This window comes from Rhododendron vialii, chromosome 12a (genome assembly GCF_030253575.1).
Source record: "Rhododendron vialii isolate Sample 1 chromosome 12a, ASM3025357v1".
NCBI lineage: Eukaryota > Viridiplantae > Streptophyta > Magnoliopsida > Ericales > Ericaceae > Rhododendron > Rhododendron vialii.
In genome coordinates this window covers 5,568,738-5,588,311 of record NC_080568.1, presented here as the reverse complement: position 1 = coordinate 5,588,311, position 19,574 = coordinate 5,568,738, and the positions used below count along the sequence as shown (strand labels likewise).

The 19,574-nt window shown below is 36.8% G+C and overlaps 1 protein-coding gene and 2 long non-coding RNA genes across 3 annotated transcripts; 1 reads left to right on the top strand and 2 right to left on the bottom strand.

Moving 5' to 3' along the window:
- Window positions 1–1,215: 1,215 nt before the first annotated feature.
- Window positions 1,216–4,798, top strand: LOC131310255 (mannose/glucose-specific lectin-like). The gene is made up of 6 exons (XM_058337174.1): window positions 1,216–1,371; window positions 1,527–1,745; window positions 2,037–2,276; window positions 3,279–3,491; window positions 3,793–4,092; window positions 4,397–4,798. The coding sequence occupies exons 1-5, from the start codon at window positions 1,369–1,371 to the stop codon at window positions 4,054–4,056; spliced, it is 939 nt and encodes a 312-aa protein (XP_058193157.1). The 5' UTR covers window positions 1,216–1,368; the 3' UTR covers window positions 4,057–4,092; window positions 4,397–4,798.
- Window positions 4,799–6,749: 1,951 nt separating this feature from the next.
- Window positions 6,750–10,827, bottom strand: LOC131310254 (uncharacterized). Its single transcript, XR_009195155.1, has 3 exons — window positions 10,656–10,827; window positions 8,119–8,248; window positions 6,750–7,388 (listed from the first exon to the last, which is right to left on the bottom strand). It is a non-coding gene; the product is annotated as an uncharacterized LOC131310254 (long non-coding RNA).
- Window positions 10,828–12,623: 1,796 nt separating this feature from the next.
- Window positions 12,624–13,879, bottom strand: LOC131310253 (uncharacterized). The gene is made up of 4 exons (XR_009195154.1): window positions 13,815–13,879; window positions 13,279–13,415; window positions 13,068–13,163; window positions 12,624–12,927 (listed from the first exon to the last, which is right to left on the bottom strand). It is a non-coding gene; the product is annotated as an uncharacterized LOC131310253 (long non-coding RNA).
- Between the last annotated feature and the right edge of the window lie 5,695 nt (window positions 13,880–19,574).

Genomic DNA, 19,574 nt, shown 5'->3' with positions numbered 1-19,574 from the left:
GCTCAAGTAATAATTGAAGAGCAAAATGTGAAAATTAAATTGACACACCAAATGATATGCATTCTAGACTGAATTGGCACAACTATATATATATATATATATATATATATATATATATATATGATATAAACTGTTATTTTTTTACTGCTAACATTTGAAATAACCATCCAAAATTGTAATTTGTTATTAGTTTTTCCCTCAAAATGAAAACACACTAATTTTCCTTTGTTTTTAAATGAATTTTTAAAATCTTAACTTCCAATTCCCATCATCCAAACCGTGCATAGCCAAGTCTTTGCTAGTGATATGCATGTGAAATGCATGGTCAATAAATGACAAACGCAATTTGAGAATCCAATGAAAAATTACCATGAGGGACAGAAGGATTAGTGAGTACGACACCCCATTTTTCATGATATGTACCGGCACAAGTTAGTCTGGTTAATTTGTGGGTTTGCTTCTCACATAATTGATTATGATTTGATTGTTGAGATAAGTCCGCAGAAAAGTAATTTATTGTAAATACTCTAGTTTCGGTGTAGATGACCTTCTTTTTGATTGGACCAGGGGAGAAATTAGTTAAGATGCGTGTAAAAAAAGAAAGAGATTTGAACGGTGAATTCCTCCCGCTCCCAAAAAAGAAAAAAATGCTATCCACTTGATAGCATAGGCACTTATGAAATGTCTTTTATTGTTTCCTTTCACATTTTATTTGATAAGTCACGTGCATCCCGATCAATTTTAGGGGTTCATTCTCATCACTCATTTGCAAAAAGCCCAATTAAAATTGGAGCAAAACTACGTATGAACTAACCCCAAAGTAGGTGATAGTACCAGAGACTGACGAACATGAGATCTTAAAAAGAATGTACCAAAAAAAAAAACTAATTCCAATGCCTTGACCACTGTTCCAATCCCTAAACATGAAAGTTTTTTTTTTTTCCTTACATATTTGTTGAAAGTGTTACCCAAAATCATTTTGTAAAAATCATAATTTTTTGATTTTTCCGATTCCTCTCGTTGAGACGAACCAATAATACGTAAAAAATTTGGTGCAAAACTAATAAATACGAAATTTTTTTGAATAAGAACAAAACAATAAATTTATTATCCACAACTTTTAAATTTGTTGCCCGGCCCACGTTACGCGCACAAGGCACCTCTCAGAATTTCCGGAAATTCAATCCCACCATCCACTAACTAACGTAAAGCCCAATTAAACGGAAACAAAGTGTCAAAGTCCACTATGAACACGGGGCGATTTCGAGCAGCCGAGAAGCCTATAAATACTTACAAACTCCACAAGACACCAGTATCCAACCCTTCGATCAAAGTCTTCATTGGCACCAAGAGAGTCCAAGATTTCCAATGGTAAACGACTCTGACTCTCTCTCTCTTTCTCTCTCTCTCTCTCTCTCTCTCTCTCTCTCTCTCCCCCCCCCCCCCCCCGATATATGTACATGCATATATGAGATATATAAAATGTGCCAATGAAGGTTGTAATAGCATATTGTGTGAATGTGTAGGCCATGATTAGCGGTGCACAAGGATGGGTATCTTTAGGGCCATGGGGAGGGAAAGGTGGTGAATATTCGGCTTACAAGGCCGAGGGGCCTATAATGCAGATAACAATTCGTCACGGAGATGTTATCGACTCAATTTTATTCGAAAGCCAAAGCTGGAATGGCAATGTTATTGGAAGCTCCGTGAAAATTGGCGGTACCGGCGGCAGTTTGTCTTCAAAGGTGTGCCCCTTGTTAGCTTGTCCATAGATTCAAACAAAGATGTATCAAATTCATCGATGCACGTGGTTCTCACACACGTTAGACGGTTCCCGACACCATAGTGTTCAAATTTGTGCACTTTTGTTTTTGTCCATATCATTTTTTTTTAAAATATTGTGATTCATTATCAAGACGAATAGGCAAGCTAGGGAACTAGTATTTAAACAAAGATTACAATAATTTCATATGATTTTTATTTTTATTTTTTTATGCGTCCAAACAAAGTCCTAATATATACTTGCACTTGTTTAGTTCCACATCGACAGTTCAGTAGAGCGACTCACATCCATAAGCCTGACGTACAAAGACTACCATGGACAACCCATAATCACATCTCTCTGTTTTGGAACAAATATTGGGAACAAATATGGGCCTTTTGGTCCGGGATCAGGTGCTTCTGTGTCCATTCCAATAGAAGATGGATTCATCGCTGGATTCCATGGACGTGGTGGAAGCTTCCTTGATGCTATTGGTATATTTGTGGCACCCAAGGTCACCTTCTATCCCCTCTGTTATTCTCTTTTATATATATATATATATATATATATATATATATATATATATATATATATATATATAGAGTCCCCTTCTCCTAAGGACCACCTTAACTTAATAAAATAAGGACCTCCCTTTCCCAATAGAATTTCGATAATCCAAGCCGCTCAACATGTTCAGAACATGATTTTAAGGGTACCCGCGAGAAATCAGCAAAAAAAAATGACCGAAAAGGCTTCAACCGAGCAGTTTTTGTTTATATTTTATCAAACGGTTCAAATAAAAACTGCTCAGATGAAGCCCTTCCCGGTCATTTTTTTTGCTAATTTCACACGGGTACTCTTAAAATCACGTTCTAAACACATTGAGCGGCTCGGATCATTGAAATTCGAACTGAAAATGGGAGAAATGGAGAGGTCCTTATTTTACTCATTTGAAAATGACTCTATATATATATATATATATATCCAGTTAGTAAATTCAATTTCTCATGCTCATTTCTCATGCTTATTGATCAATTTGATGATCCAAACTTTCACTTTTAAGATTCTCGTTATGAAATTTATTCATTGATAAAAACCACGTGTGAAAGGGAAGTCTACAATATATACACACCCATAATGGGTAGAGGGTACGTAATAGTACTGCAGCATTTGAATCGAAATGAAATCCGGACCATTAATTGTTAAGCCCCCGAAACCCTACAACGCAAAAAACATTAACCCTAGCGAGAAATTATACAGGATTTCCAACCGTTAGCAGGATTGGAAAAGCCGCCTGATTTTTTTGAATTCAAATCCAAAGGTGTCAATTACAAATACTTTGACGCTCCTATAAATACTTTCAAAAAAACTTTGCAAAACACCCATTCAGACTCCTTTCCTTATGCGATTGAATTTCTTCGAACACGCACCAAGAGAATCCAATGGTAAACAGCAATTTCCGACTATCCTACATTTCAGAATCTTTATGTAACAGATAGATTGTGTGAATGTGCAGGGAAATGTTGGCAATGAAGGAGGATGCATATCTTTAGGGTTAGAGGGAGGAAAAGAAGGTGCATATTGGGCTTACAAGGCCGACGAGCCTATAATGGTGATAAGTATTCGTTATGGAGAAGCTATCGATTCAATTTTATTTCAAAGTAGAACCGGCAATAAACTTGGACGCTCTATGAAAATTGGCGATAACGGTGGCGGAACGACTAAAACGGTGGGACACTCTATAGCTCATTCATAGATCTGGGCAGGGATATATCTCGATCCCGTCCGATGAACGTGAATCTCACACACGTAGGATAGTTACGGACATATATATCTTTGTCTGGACTTGATCACTTTCGGTTATTTCCGAAGCTTTTTTTTCCTAAAAAAGGAATTCGTTACTGAAAAGACAAATAGGCAAAAGTGAAAACGTATAGCCAAATACTACAATATATAATTTCACATGATTTTTATTTTTATTTTTTTATCTTCACAAACAAAGTCCTAATTCATAATTGCACTTTGTTTAGTTCTCCATTGACAGTTCAGTAGAGCAAATCTCGTCCATAAGCCTAACATACGAAAAGTTCTATGGATCCGGAGAAGTGACAATCATATCCCTCAGTTTTGAGACAAATATTGGGAACAAATATGGGCCTTTTGGTTCGAGAACGGGTACTTCTTCTGTGTCCATTCCGATAGAAGGTGGGGACTTCGCTGGATTCCATGGACGTGTTGGAGTCTACCTTACTGCAATTGGTGTGCTTGTAGCACCCAAGCATGTACCAAAGTGAAAAGTCAGATTCTACGCCAACCCAGCATAGCACAAGGTTGATCGCCTTCTATAAAGATGCCCTCTATTTTTCTCTTTTCCAATCAGTAAAATCAAGATTCTAATCAAGTTTATTTTTCGCTTGCAAAAACAAACGGCTTGAATTGTTTAAAATAGAACCGTGAGTACGTCTTACTATTATTCACATAAGGGGATCTCACGGTAGACTATCCTGATTTCTACCCAGTACCGTGCCTCAACTAATTCATTAATGTTTTGGTGATCGAAATTTGAATACCATGTGACGTGTCACTACTGTATTGGGAACTAATTAATTGGCATAATTTTTTTTTTTTTCGCAGGGAAGCAAAAGTTTGGTCCGTTTGGAGGATATCTAATAGGCACATACTTTTCTTCAATATTGTTGACTGTTGGGAAGGCGAGGTCGGTTTCTTCGGCAGGAGTAACTCTTATATTCACATGCCGTGGGAGTTCGATCACTTAAGTATTTATCTTTCAATATTTGTAATAATTGCATTTCCGTTCCGACCTTGATACGGTCCTAGACTTTGATGGCCAAATTACGCGTCTTCAGTTATGCGGATGCGCTAAATAATGCCCCTGGGGCACTTGGTTAAGGGCAATAAATAGGCTTGTAATCTGTATTGTATTGTAATAAATGGTGTGTGATCTGTAATTACTTTTTACTTTTTTCATGTGGGGATGATTGTTCTATTAATTAAACTGCTGGTATTTGTTATTAATGCAGCTTATTGAATATCATATATATATATACTTCGTATTCCTACTTTAATATGTTGGCCAAAGGCTCTATGTCGGATGCCTGCGACTTTGCCTTGTAACTCTGGGTGAATAGCCCAAAGCGTAGGGCTTTGATTGTCGTTTGCAAGTGAATATTGCAGGGACAGACGAAGCAATATTGTTAATCAAAGCAGAGGTTATCTTAGCCAAAGAAGAAGAGTGATTTGACGCTGAAGGTAAATCAAGCTTAAGGGGGATGTTGAAAAGGCAGCTGATTAGGATTGAGAAAAACGTGGAGCATTATTCCTTATCAGGCTTGAAAACTTTGGAGCTTTTCCATGATATGTTTTGGTTTTGCAAAATAAATGAGAGATTATCGTATCTTTATTGTTCCGCCTATAAATAGGCTTGTAATTTATATTGTAAAATTATGAGAGTTGAGTGAGAGAGAAAGACAAATAGACATGTGAGAGCTTAGTCAATAAAAGTGTGTTACTATTGTGTGTGAATATCTTCTCCTCCCATCAGTGATATTGTGTTTTTGTTTTGTGTTCAAGAATATTAATAAAAGAGTAGTGTTTGATTGTGTGTGTAATTGATACCTCTCGCTTCTGCTTTCCAACACGAATATGGACCTTTTAATTAGTTCAAGAAGGGGTGCTTCTTCTCTAATACATTCCCTTACAAGATGTCAAGATGGAGTTATTGCTGAATTCCATGGACTTGTTGGAACCTACCTTACTGTAATTGGTGTACTTGTAGTACCCATGCACCCAAAGTGAACAGCCAGATTCTGCGCCAACCCAACACAGCACAAGGTTGATCGCCTTCTATTCCCTCTATTTTTCTCTTTTCCAATTAGTAGTAAATCAAGATTCTAATCAAGCTTATTTTTTTGCTTGCAAAAAACAAACGGCTTGAATTATTAAAAATAGAACCTTGAGTCTTACTACTTTTATTCATGGTAGTGGAATTACATGTGCGTTACACGTGGTAATTTGTGATGTCTAGACGATGCATATTGTTTCATGAGCCTAAAGACTCATGAGTTATGAAAGTCAAAATGGGTATACTAAGCCAATTGCTTGTCATTCAATGGGGAAATTTCAAATATTTCCAACAATGTTAACTAATGTACTGTAACATCGTTACCCATACAACAAAAAAGAGAAAAATGTAACATAACTTATCAAGTTACTGCGCTGCACACTTACATGAGTCTGAGATGAGATCCGAGCCGTCAGATGCGCGATCCGACGGCTCATAGCACAGCACCAACTCGAAGTCCATACTAAGCAAATTGTGAATACTAACAATGAACAATAAGTCAAAAAACCTATTCCCCTCCCTCATCTTTTGGGTCATCATTATATTGTATGCTTCGCCTAAAAGTAACCAACTAAGGTATTATGCACAATGTCCAAAAGTAAGTACATAACATTGATAGATAACTTCGAATTCAATTTCGGCATTTGGAATTCTTATTTCCGTAATTTAGAGAACCCGTTTTAGCAGTTCGTGTGATTTTAACTTCAAAACCAAGCTTCCGATCCGGAAAAGAGCAACATTTGAACAAGCTTCAACAATTCAAATGTAGTTTCAGCAAATTGGGGAATCCGTTTCAGCAACCAGAATAATAGTTTGTGTATTTAAAATGCCAGATTCAGCAATTGTTATAATTTAGAACCCTATTTCAGTAGTTCAACTAACCTATATTAGGAGACAGCTGTTGGAATGTAGTTATATCATTTGGGAAAATGACGGCCAAGGACGTGTTTGATAATTAATACCCTCTAAGGACATTTTTAGCATTAACAAATGTTCTCAGCATGTCATTGGCAGGTATTAATTATCAAAACATGTCATGGGCCGTCATTTTCCCATATCATTTTGAAACGGAGCATTTTGAAACGGGCACATGAATCCTAGTGGCACATACACACTGCCCTTCTATTGGACCCCTCAATTACTGGAAAGCATAAACAAGAATACAAAAACCCTTCTAATGGCCAAGAAGAGCAGGGAAGATAACACCAAATGTTATTAGTTTGTCAAGTGGCTGCATGATTCTGACTTGTAAATGAGTCCAAGAATGATCTAGCTCCATGTGATTCAAACGGAAGATACCTTCAATGATCATGGGTACCTGAACTTTGAACTTTTCCTCTGTCTCCCCTCTTGACTTTGAGAAGCGTATCAATCTCTAGATGGTGGGATTATCAATCTCCAACCAAATGTATTTACAACAGACTCAAATGTCACATATAATGTATTCATTTTCAATAACCATATTCGAGCTCATATCATTTTAAATGATAAACAATTCTTTCTAAAGAAAGTCACTCTAAATTGTGGGATTATTGGCAGCACAGGGAAACACTCTTATCACTTATGAATGTGGGCACTATAAAATTAACAATCAAAGTATTAAAGATACCTTAGAGCATCTCCAATGGGAGATGTCAAAGCTGAGATGGACAAGTTAACGATCATTTTGGGCATCAACTTTCAATCCAACCCATCTGCCTTCAATCATGCCAAAGCTGACGTAGCTTTGACATCTCTTACTCCCATGCCAATTTTGACATCTACCTCTCCACATGCCAAATTTCAAAAGCTACCTTTGGAAGTTCAAAAAAAAATTTGCGTTTGAGGATTTCTTTTTTTTTTTTGCCCTTTTAAGTTTGAGCTCTATTTTTTTGACACAAAAGGGTTGGAGAGGGAGAGCTTGATGTCAAATTGAAAATGTCAAAATGCCACATTAGCCTTCAAAAAAAATTTGACATCACCAATTTGACATTTCTGGTTGGAGATTTTAGACTCTAGACAAAAAAAATTCCAATCATACACAAGGAGTTCATGTTGACCTAATGAGCTAGCCAATGTTAGACCATCTGTTTATAATTAGCTCTTAAAAGTCACTTTCAAAGAGTAAATGATACATCTAAAAACGTTTCATGTCCATATAATTGCTTGACGATGACAGATTGAAATGTTTAATTTGCAATTTCCAGCTTTGTGTTGGGCGTGTTTTGCGTGCTTCAACTGGAGTGTGTGAACTAATTAATAGACACGGGCACACATCATAAAGCAAATATGGACATGAGACCCGGAAATGCTATCCAAAAAAATAGTATACAGACGTGGCAGATAAGGAAAAAAATCAGCAACTTAAAAGAAACACTATAGGAGGTAGGAAGACAGAGAGACGATCATAAATGTAGTTAATGCAGTTAACAGCTGACCAAATCATTTAAGTTACAAACATTAAATGATAAGCATATATAAGTATAAATTGTAAGAGGTAGGACTGGACAGTTACCATTCCATAGGGTGATTTTGAGCTGCTCCTTTTGTATGTCTTTACCAAGCCTTTCAAGCATTGCCCTCTTTCTGAAACCATTACTATGATAGTCTATGAGATCCATAGGACTGAGGCGGCCCAATTAACCCTAAATGAGAGAGAGAGAGAGAGAGAGAGAGAGAGAGAGAGAGAGAGATTGATTTACCTATTTATGATTTACCTATTTACCTATTCTTGACGTTGCACGTGCTATTACTCGTGATAATAATACAATAAACCATGAAAGACAAAGGTAAGTGTTTTTTACAAATTTTTTTCCTGTCTTGGCTCTAGGTATACATTGAACCTATGCTGGTCTCATTCAGTCGAGTGTCAAGGACAAAAGTCTTAAAACAAAATTGTGAGAAGTGTGTATCCTAGAGCCAAGACAGTAGTAACAAACACGTTGATTACCAAGGACACCAAGAATGGCTGCCGAGGATCCAATTGAGTATGAATGTCTCTTGGATATGTCCTTCCATATCACGGGCTATATTCCTCTATTGTACCAAAGAATTGTACAAAAACTCACGGTGAGACAATATGAGAACTATACCACAATACGGGATAGTTATAGACGTGGAGAACAAGAACCACCACCATGCAGAAACGAAAATACCACTTCCTTGGGTTACAGTTGGCAAACATCTAGGCAAATGATAATCCATAGTGGAGATGAGAACTACAAAAATCAGCTTCTCATCCACGACACAAGATCTCTGAATTTGTAGTAGTTTAACACAGATACCTAAAGCACAAGCACTAAATATATAACCTAATGGACAGATCAAGCATTTCTTCTATAGTCTATTCGGAATGGAAATAAGCCAAAACAAGCAGAAATTGCGATAGATCAGAACAAGTCAAAATTGCTGCAATTCATTACCTTTCATATTAGAATAACAGTGCCCTACCAACAATGTTCTAAAACTCGGTACTCGCTCGGCCGGCCACCTTGTACCTTGGAGGCCGAGTACTCGGCGATTACTCGGCGAGTAGAAATTACTTGAATTTTTTTTTTATATGTTCCCCAAATGATATTCATAATGCATAATGAGAAGTTCGATGTTCATAATTCAAACCAAGTACAAAATTACTAGTCCATTACAAAGTTTAACGTTCAAACCAAATGAAACCAAGTACGAAATTAATAGTCAATTACAAAGTTCAAACCAAATGAAAAGAAGCAGCAACTCGAAGAAGAAGAGGAACAGCAGCAGTCGATTCGAACAGCAGCAGTAGCTTGATTGGTGTGTTTACTCTATTAGGGTAAGTATAAAACTATACTGAAATTACACTAACAACCCTTCAAATTTAACATATTATGTATTTTATCCCATTTTTTCAGTTTTTTTCGATTTTCTCCCCACTTCCGAGTAATCTCATTTTACCGAGAATCGGTACTCACCGAGTAATTCCCACCGACTAGCCCTAACTCTCCTCGGCTAGGCACCGAATACCGAGTACTCGGCGCGCCGAGTACTCACCGAGTATTTCCGAGTTTTAGAACACTACCTACCAAATACCAATAAATACACTTCTACACTCAGTTTCTCATGTAGTACGGGAACAATTTTAGGTGACATTCTAATTCTGACTTTCATTGTAGTAAAAATTACTGTAGAAACTCAAACTGTTTCCTCAAGTTCTCCCCTTCCCATTGGTATTAAGGTTTTTTTCCCCGCAATTAGTGTAGTAACAATACAAGCAATGGCATGGCCAAGGTTTTGTTTTAGTGGTGTCATTCAATGGGGAAATTTCACATATTTCCAACAATGTTAACTGTTGTAACATAACATCATTACCCATACAACAAAAAGGAGAAAAATGTAACATAACTTATCAAGTTACTGCGCTGCACACTTACTGAGTTTCAAAGATTGACTCAACTATTCAGAATTTTCCGAAATCTTCACAGGTGTTACTTAATAGAAGGTACCCCAAATATCCATAGAATCCAGTACGCCCTTGCAAGAGTTAATGAGAGAAGCAATATGAGGCTATGTGGACTTACAATAGTATTGCCACCTTCATCCATTCGACATCAACGCAAACAACTACTTCTCTTATGTCATGCAGAAAAAGCCTATGCCCATTTTAAAGCGGTGATAGCAATCATTCTCCCTTATTTCAACTAATCCTGCACAGTCCATCCTACACCAACCAACATGTCATCCAAGAAGGGAATTTATGGGATTCCTTATGTTTGCATGAGGGATATGTATCCTCATTAGGTAACTGTCAGCAAACGCAAAAATAAAGTGATGATGAAATTGAGTAATCATTGGGTCATTGTATCAAACACTTAGTATGCAAATTACATCTGAGAACTTTGTTTACAAGGTATGTGTCAGGAATATGTTGCCTTCATAAAGAAACAATTAGAAAACCATAATATCACATATGAGAACTTTGTTCACAAGGTATGTGGGAGGAATATGTTGTCTTCATCGGGAAACAGTTAGAAAAGCATAATTTAAGTAATGTTGAAATTGAAGCAAAGACCCACCATTTACCTTTGGAGAGAGAGAGAGAGAGTGTGTGTTCAGTCTGGAAGATTTTTTGCAGTTGGATTTTCCGGGAAGGGAGTCGCGTTGTTGTTTTGTGTCGTTTTAATTGGAGGCGTTGTATGGTGACGGTTGGAAGAGGTGAAAGGATAGGTTAGGTATTAGTTGAAAGGGGAAGGTCGATTTGACTCGAATCCTGGACTTAATCTTTAATTCTACACAAGTTAATAATGCGATGAGAGAAGTTGTTTTTTTTGCCATTTTTTCATCAACGTTGGCCGAGTCGTCGTCCATGCCCAATCAATGACGGACACGAGATTTTAACGTTGGGTGGGTGATCATTAAGTTTTTTCCTCACATATTTATCATATGAATATATTCGTTTTGGGATTTTGAATTTTTTATAATGAGTGGAGATCGAGCTAGAGATAGAGAAATGAGAGAAAATTTATTAGGAACCATGCATGCACGGAGAGAAAAGGCTGTGACTTGAGTCCCAAAACGAACATGGTCATTAATTTCTATCGACACATAACAAAAACAGTATCAGAAAAAATTATCCTAGATGATTCTGATCGGCCTATAAAATTGCAAGGAATATAGTCATTGTCATAATTATAAATGCATGCAATCTTGTTAATTAATATCATTACAAAAGGAAAAATACTAAACTTGTGGTTAATTTTTTATAAATGCATACCAACTTAGGAGTACGATTATTTAACTTTACAAAAATTATTGGATGGGTGGAATTAGAGTTTTTTTGAAAATCCCCTTGGGTGTGCGAACTTCCATAATATTGACATTTACTGAGAAAATACTATTATTTTCTTAAAGAAATTTAAACACTTGGGTAAGGTGGTAGCCCGGACTTCGTCGGCCCCTCCATCCGTCCTTGGTCCTAACGAGAAGACGCCAACATGCAAATCCTCCATTTGCATTACTGAAGTCCAAAATTTATATAGGTGGGAATGCCCAAAAAATAAATCTTGGAAAAGAAACAAAGAGACTAACAACGATGATAAGCCTCATTCAGCGTTGCCACTATGATTATTTACCCTTCAGGTTATGTGACATTATCACCTCAGTACATCGAAGAATTAATGTTTCAGTTCAAAAAGAAAAAGAAGTCTCTGTGCTTCATAACTTAGAATATATTGATAATAAAAGGTTCCAATTTAATCTTTTATATAACAAATCTAGAGGTGACGGCTTTGTAAGTCAGGGACAGACAACGGACAGAGTCATGATTTGAATTCAGAAGTGGCGAAATTAGAATAAATCGACCATTGGTAATAAGATTATTACGTTTAAAACATTTATTATCCGAAAAAAAGAAAAAAGAAAAAAAGAATGCTTGTTACACGGTTCTTCATCGACCTGCCTTATGTCTGCCGGGCTTTTGACATCACCAAGGCGGAAGAGATCGTTGATCAGCTTTTGGCCGACAAGCTCGTTAAGTTCTCTCCTGTTGTAATGAACATTATGAATGCAAGCTAAGAACGAGAAAGAAAAAACTAAACAAGAAATCACAAGACTGGTTCCCCAAGATGGGCACATCCACGCGCAAGGAGAGAGAGGATTTATTGACAAACGTGGAGAAGAGATACAAAGAGTCGGCTATGATCTATTAACTCTAGAAATGCCACATTATGAGAGAGAAATGCCACCCAAAAATAATTTCTAGAAGTCCCCCAAGTCCTACGTGGGATGCAAAAATAGAAATAACATAATTAACCAATGTTGGACAAATGAATTCTAGGCATTCCCAACATCTCCCGGCCAACACCATGGGGCTCTAATCCTTTATTCGGTTTGACAGAACAGTCTTAGACTATAAATACCATGGGATTGTCAATCCTTTTCAAAATAGGAGGATTGGGAAAATAGGAGGATTCAAGTTGAGACCTAAAACTACTGGAACTGGAGCACAACAAATGAAAAAATTTTACTATATATATATTGATAGACTTTTGCTCAGAGAAAATATATGTTCTTGAGGAATTACAATGCCATATCAGCGGAAAAGACTGTCCAACTTGAGCTAAAACTACTGGAGCAGAACAAATGGATCAAAACGCACAATTTTTCCTTAACCATAACAATTGCAAAAAATCTGCGGAAGACTACGAATATGAACGCTGCTAGGGTATGATCTGCAGGGTTGAAAGCAACGCGGGACGAAGCCAGTTTCCCTTTCGGCCACTCAAGCACCTGCTGCACATCTCTTTGCACTATTTAAATCTGCTGAAGCTGAAGATCTAATTCTTGCCTGGAGTTGCTGGAAAATGAAAAAATCATAAGTACTCTTCTTAGTTGGAAATTAACACACTCAAGGATACGAGAAATTGAACTATTTAATCTTCCTTTTCTGCTGACTATAAGATTATTAGCTTAACAAAGTGAAACGAGAGAATGTACCTTTTTCCTATCAAATTTGATTACGGCGATTAAAAGCTTGTCTCCGGCTAGTCGCCTCATTTTTTGTATCAGTTGGATACGGGAAAGCTTATTTTTCTGTCATTAAGCATAATTTAAATCATCAGGACTAAAACAACAAAAGGCTTATTGATCTGTAGTCAACGTAAAGACAGAAGCGAATGAAGATTTAAGATTAGAAAGATGAACTTACTCTGTAGGCACTATAGAAATTGGTAATCAAAACCTTCTTCTAACGAGGTAAGAATCTCGAAAGCATGGACAACAAAGTAGGAAACGTCATGTATGGCAAACTAGGTCCGACTACAGACCTCCAAATTCTTTCAAAACCTGAATCAAATTACAGGAAGACAGCATTGCATTAAACATCTAAAACATACGACACCTAAAAAAACCCAATTGTGAAATGCAAGTAGATCGTCTCGAATTGGGTGTCCAAGTCCAGTTCTACCTTTTGGGCTCGTTACAGAGCCAGCTACAGAATTGAAACGTTTGTTCTTTAGGAAACTGTCAGCTTAATTTATTCATGGAAAACCAGATAATATTCTCGTAGGAGTACTCGTTTTGGGGGAAAAAATGGACGATATCGATCATCAATGTGGAACAGGACTAAACCTATCTAGTTTTTTTGCCAAAGTTGAAAAAGCCTATACCTAGCATGTCAAATTTTGAAGCCTAACAGAGTGAAAGTCCTAGGAGTCACAAAAACAGACTAGTAAGATTGATTACTAGTAACCCGGGGAGCTCTGAAACTGACAACGTAATTCGGAAAATTGTTCGAATTCATGTAGGGAGACTAGGGACTCCAAATTGTATATCGTCTCAGCGATAACAGATAATCTACTCCAGAATCAAATTCTGTAGAACTTGGTTGGATTTGCTTCGATCCAGGACGTACCACTTCCGTGTTCCCTAATATCACGCGGCACAGCAACAGATGCCTTATCCTATTGTCATCGATGCCAGACGATATCATCCTGCAAAATATAAACCAATACGGACAATGAGACAACTTGAATATGTTCAATCACTGAAAAGAAAGACAAAACGATTATTGGCAATCTCTTCAGCTAAAACCCTCCGCATTCGGAAAGAAGACACCTACAGTAATTCTACTAGTCTAGGGAACATTTGTTTGTCAATAAAATGTGTGGGATTGAACCGATTATCCGATGGACCTTTACATTCAATAATACTTCCTTTTTATAGTCCGGTATCTAGGGGAACCAACCAATCTGGAGATCTATCCCATCGTCCACTAACCGAGATCCAATTAAAATTGGGACAAAACTCCATGCGATTGAGTCCATAAAGAAACTAATACTTCCTTTTTATAGGTGACGTATTTTTTCGTCGCCAAAAGGAATAATTGATGACAAAAAATTTTGTCAGCAAAAAGCACAATAAGCAAGGAAAAAAATTTCGTCACCAATTATTCACTTTTTGGTGGTGAAATATTTCGTCATCAAAAGGTACTATAAGTGACGAAAAATAAATTTCGTCACCAGGTATAGGAATCCTCGACAACCTTTAGTCGACAAATTTTATTCGTCACCTATACTATTTGTGACGAAAAACATGCAATTTTTGACGATTTTCATTCGTCACCCAATGTAATTTTTCTTGTAGCGAGACAAGAACAATGTCTAGATGACTTGGCAAACTGCTAAGCCAAGTCTAGTGTCAAGCATAGAGTAACACAAACATCCATATTACTCATTATGCATAACTACACTGGATGAAGTGCAACAATAGTACTATCGATCTCATGGCCTCCCATCAAATGCAAAGATATAGAACATCTGATCTAATCAATTCCATCTCTACGGTTAATGCACCCTAGACAGTGTGTATCGTCTATTTTTTCCAATCTTCATTTTATTGCAAAAAATAACAATCTCAACGACCACCCAAGTTAGAACTTATTCTACAGAAAAACCTAATAATTATTATTCCTTAGATTGTTGGAGAAAATATATTGGATAGGAATTTTCTGTTAGAATAATAATTCTAAATAATATTCATCAATCCAATTGACAAAATTAAATAGATAGAGAAAGGAATAAGAATAGCCTGTGGGGTGGTTGAGGCACGTGATAGCGCTCTCCTAAGGAACGATATACCCCATCTTGCACAGGGTTGGATGGTACTCCTTCCCTAAGATACATCGACCTTCAAATTTCCTTCTGTGCAATGAAGCAAACTCACGAACCAAGTAATTTCCCAACACTCTAAATCCTTATGAAATCAGTTGCAAATATTTGTACGGATATTATGATGATATACGAGCCGAACATATAGTAGTAGTCTGAGAAGACATAGTGGAGCACAAGATGTTTGCATGAAAAAGAGAAGAAGAGTAAATTCTGCCATACAGAGAAGTCAGAGTATGGAATTAAGAAAAGTATTGTCTTTTGCAAACACTAGTCCCATCAAATTTATAACCAACGTCCAAGACCACTTGGTTTTTATTTGTAACAAACCATTCTCTTTGCAAGAAATAATAAGAGTATTAGAGCATCCACAGTGGAATAATCAAAAGTGGATAATCAAAAGTTGCTACATCATGTTTTGATTATCCATTTAAGGGTTGCTAACGTTAGCAACATAGAGGAATCAAAATTGAATAATCAAAACTTATCACATTACCTTTTCAACTTATAAAAATTTAAAAATTGTGACATAGAAAATAATTATTTTTAAAATAGATTTCAAACTAATAAAAACGGGTTAATAGAAAAAAAATAAAATAGTTGTTTGAAAACTTTGATTTAAAAAAATAGTTTTTTGGAATTTTTTTTTAAAGAAAACAGTTTTTGAATAAAAAAGATTTTGAAAAAAAAGTTATTTTTCAAAAGAACAGTTTTTGAAAAAAAGTTTTAATACTGTTTTTTCCAAAAAACAGTTTTGGGAAAAACAGTTTTAATAAAATAAAAAAAAACAGTTTTGACAAAAACAATTTCTGGGAAAAAATAAGAACTATTTTTAAAAGTATTTTTTTTTAGAAAAATGTTGAAATGAAAGAGAGAAAGAAGGTTTTTGTGTAATGATGATGTTGTTGATTAGTGAAATGTGAGGATAACTAAATTTGATTATTTGCAAAAGGTTACTGGTTTAAATTATCCAATGACCAAAATTTGATGAGTTGCTAAGATGTTACTAAGTTTGGTTATTTCATTGTGAGCTCTTTTTTTAGCAAATGTTACTAATCTTAGCAACATTTTGATTTTGATTATACCACTGTGGATGCTCTTAATAGGATAATGGTTTGATTAGTTAGAGTAAAAGTAGGAGACTAAAGTCAATAAGGGGGTTTACAGCTAATTACCCAACGCCTTTTTAAGGGCACACCTCAGTCTCACAACTAGGGGACAAACTCATTTCAAAGACCAATCAAATTAATATATATATATGTAAAATATTAATTTTGTAACTCAAGGCTATTCCCTTGATCTGATCTGATTGGTTTGGTTTCTTCATGAAAGTCACTATTCCAAAAAAATATTACAATTCCGTGGTTCATTAATTTTTGTTGTTTTCGGCCGTTGGAGGCGGGATCTGGGGCTTGTTTACATGCAGGAATATTTAATTTTTTCGGCCTAATGCATAAGGGGGTCTAAACATATCGGGGTCCTGGTCATTTTCAGGTCCGAAGCAATGGCTTCCAGGGCCTCTCAACTGCCGAGGACTTTGTAGAAGACGCATAAGGGTCTAAGCAAAGGTTTTGAATTTAGCGTTTCCAGAGTGCTCATGCGCTAGCTCTAAAAGACTCTTATATCTCACTCACTCCCTTCTCCCCACCCGCCAAACGGGCCTTGTGTGTTTGGATATACAGGAGAGTAAATCATTGTACAAACTTTGCAAAAATGGGATGAGATGGGATTGGCGTCTCGGCTGCCAGGGTCCGCCCCTGCATAAATATAAAAATTATTTTGCATGCTTGAATTTCAAGTCATGGGCTTTTAAGTTCAGGTCAAATCCTCATTTTATCATGCAATCTAAGAATATTAATGCTACCACATCCAAATGAGTTTTTGGCATAAAGAAATTCTTTTTGTGTTTAAAGAATTTTCCTGTCCCATGATTTTGGATTTAAATGTGTCAAATATGTATACTACTGTAGCCATAATTAGAAGCGAATCTTTTGAAGTCAGTAGCGACTCACTTGATCTTACTTTTTTCTTCCTCCCTCCTCTGGAATTATTAGACGGTGCCCGAGCAGCATGTGATACTCCTAACAAGTCACGTGTCAGGCAAATTTAGCGGGTTGGGTAGCAGCTTCATTTTCATTGGATTGTTGGGAGACAATGAATGATCCATATTGCATGTACACAAAAAAATGTTTTATAATGGATCGAGCACATCTAGTTATCGGATTGAGCTGATTTTTCGCGTTTATCCTTAGAAAAATGATTTACATTTAATGAACGGTTCGGATTATTTGTATACGAGTCCCACACCGCTATCTATGCGCAAAATATGTGCACAGTTATTGTGCAAGTATCATTTCCATTTTAGTGTCAGCCTTGGGTGCGATGGCCTCACTAGTGATATGAGTTGAGTTTTGAGAATATGAGAAGCATATTCGAAGTCTTTATCTCAAAAGGTGGCAGAGCTTAGTTACACACCATATTGAACTAAAAAACGCCAAAATTTTCCACGGACTAAATAAGCTGAATAGCTTAACTTTTCTTAGCCTTCGAGGACTTTCTATGATTACAGAGCTTCCCACATTCATTTCAAAGCTCCATAATTTGATGATCTTGGATCTCCGAGCTCGTCATAATCTTGAGGTGGTTCCCGACAACATTGGTTTGCTCAAGAGTTTGACGCATTTGGACCTGTCCAAGTGTAACTGTTTGGAACATATGCCGAAGAGTCTTGCTCAACTATCAAACCTCCAAGTACTTAAGGGATTCTTGATTGGAGATTTCAATAACAACAACTAATCATGTAGTCTACTTGATTTGTCATGACTGCAGAAGTTGAGAAAACTTAACATCCACATAATTATTAAAGATCTTCTCAGGCTGCAGGACTTGGAGTATTTAGAAAGTTTTGAAGGCCTAAAAAAGTTGAAAATATCATGGGGAAGATTACAAGCTCGAGCTGAAGTAATTGCAGAAGCATTTCCCTTTGCTAGACTTCCTCCGAGACTACAAAAACTAGACCTTCAGTGTTTCCCTATAACGAGTACTACCAATTGGCTAATGACTGGCAAACTTAAGGAACTAAAGAAACTCTACATTAGAGGAGGTCAACTAAAGAAATTCAGAGACGCCAAGAGTAGAAGTGGACCGTGGAGATATTGCGTTTGGAGTACTTGAGCAAATTAGAGTTATATTGGAAAGAACTGAGAACAGTATTTCCCAAGTTAATTTACTTGCACCAAGTAGGATGCCCCAAGTTAATGAACTTCCCGTGTGGACCGTGTGGTGTGTGGATAAACAAAATGGCCATTAGTACTCACGTGCAGCTGCAGAAATACTACCGGAGAACCCCGTGAGCCTGATCAGCTCAAGTTCGATGTTGGGCAATTTTGCATAAGTGCTTAGCTAAGAGATAAGATCAGTTTTACTCCACGGCTTCTTTATCTTGTATTTTCTTTCTTGTTCTTCCTCTCTATAACTTAGATTTTTTTACCAATAAACAATTGATAGGAAGAAATACGTACTCATTATGGAGTAGTTTGCCTTCTCTCATCCCTTGACAATGAGCGGTATTTCTTGGATTTCAATGAAATCAAGGTAATCTCAAAGGGGCATGAGGGAATTCACAGAGTTTTGCAACAATATGGAGTTGATAGATATTCCTATGCTAGGTAGGAAATATACTTGGACTAACTATCAAGATCATGCTGTTCATAGCCGGCTGGACAGGTTCTTGTTGTCTCAACAATGGTTTGATAGGTATAATATCCTACAATGGGGTCTACCGAGACCGATATCTAATCACTGCCCAATTACGATTAAGGATGATAGCAGGGATTGGGGTCCTAAACCTTTTAAGTTTATGGATATTTGGCTTTCTAACCCTAAATGCATGAGTTTGGCCAAGGAAACGTGGAATGAGGTTCAAGTGGTGGGGTGGGCTGGATTTATTCTAGTGCAAAAACTGAGGGCCGTCAAAGATAGGCTGAAATTATGGAATAAGGAGGAGTTCGGGGACGTTAATTGTGCTTTACAGGATCATGAAGCTAAACTATATCAGCTTGATATTGTAGCGGAAGGTAGACCACTTGATCTAGAAGAAAAGGCTTTAAGATGTAGAACAAAGTCAGAATATTGGAGGCTTTACAAGCTTTCGGAATCACTATGGAGACAGAAATCACGGGTGAAGTGGCTAAAATTGGGGGACAAGAATACAAGGTTTTTTCAGGTTATGGCCAATAATAGGTTCAAGAGGAATATGATAGGGTCAGTCAAAGTTAATGGTAGAATAGTGGAGGACCCCAATGAAATCAAGGAAGCAGCTGTTGCCCACTTTCGG

Coding starts and splice junctions, on each gene's coding strand:
- LOC131310255 (XM_058337174.1), top strand. Junction 1,746..2,036: donor GCGGCAGTTTGTCTTCAAAG/GTGTGCCCCTTG, acceptor GCACTTGTTTAG/TTCCACATCGACAGTTCAGT. Junction 2,277..3,278: donor GTATATTTGTGGCACCCAAG/GTCACCTTCTAT, acceptor GTGAATGTGCAG/GGAAATGTTGGCAATGAAGG.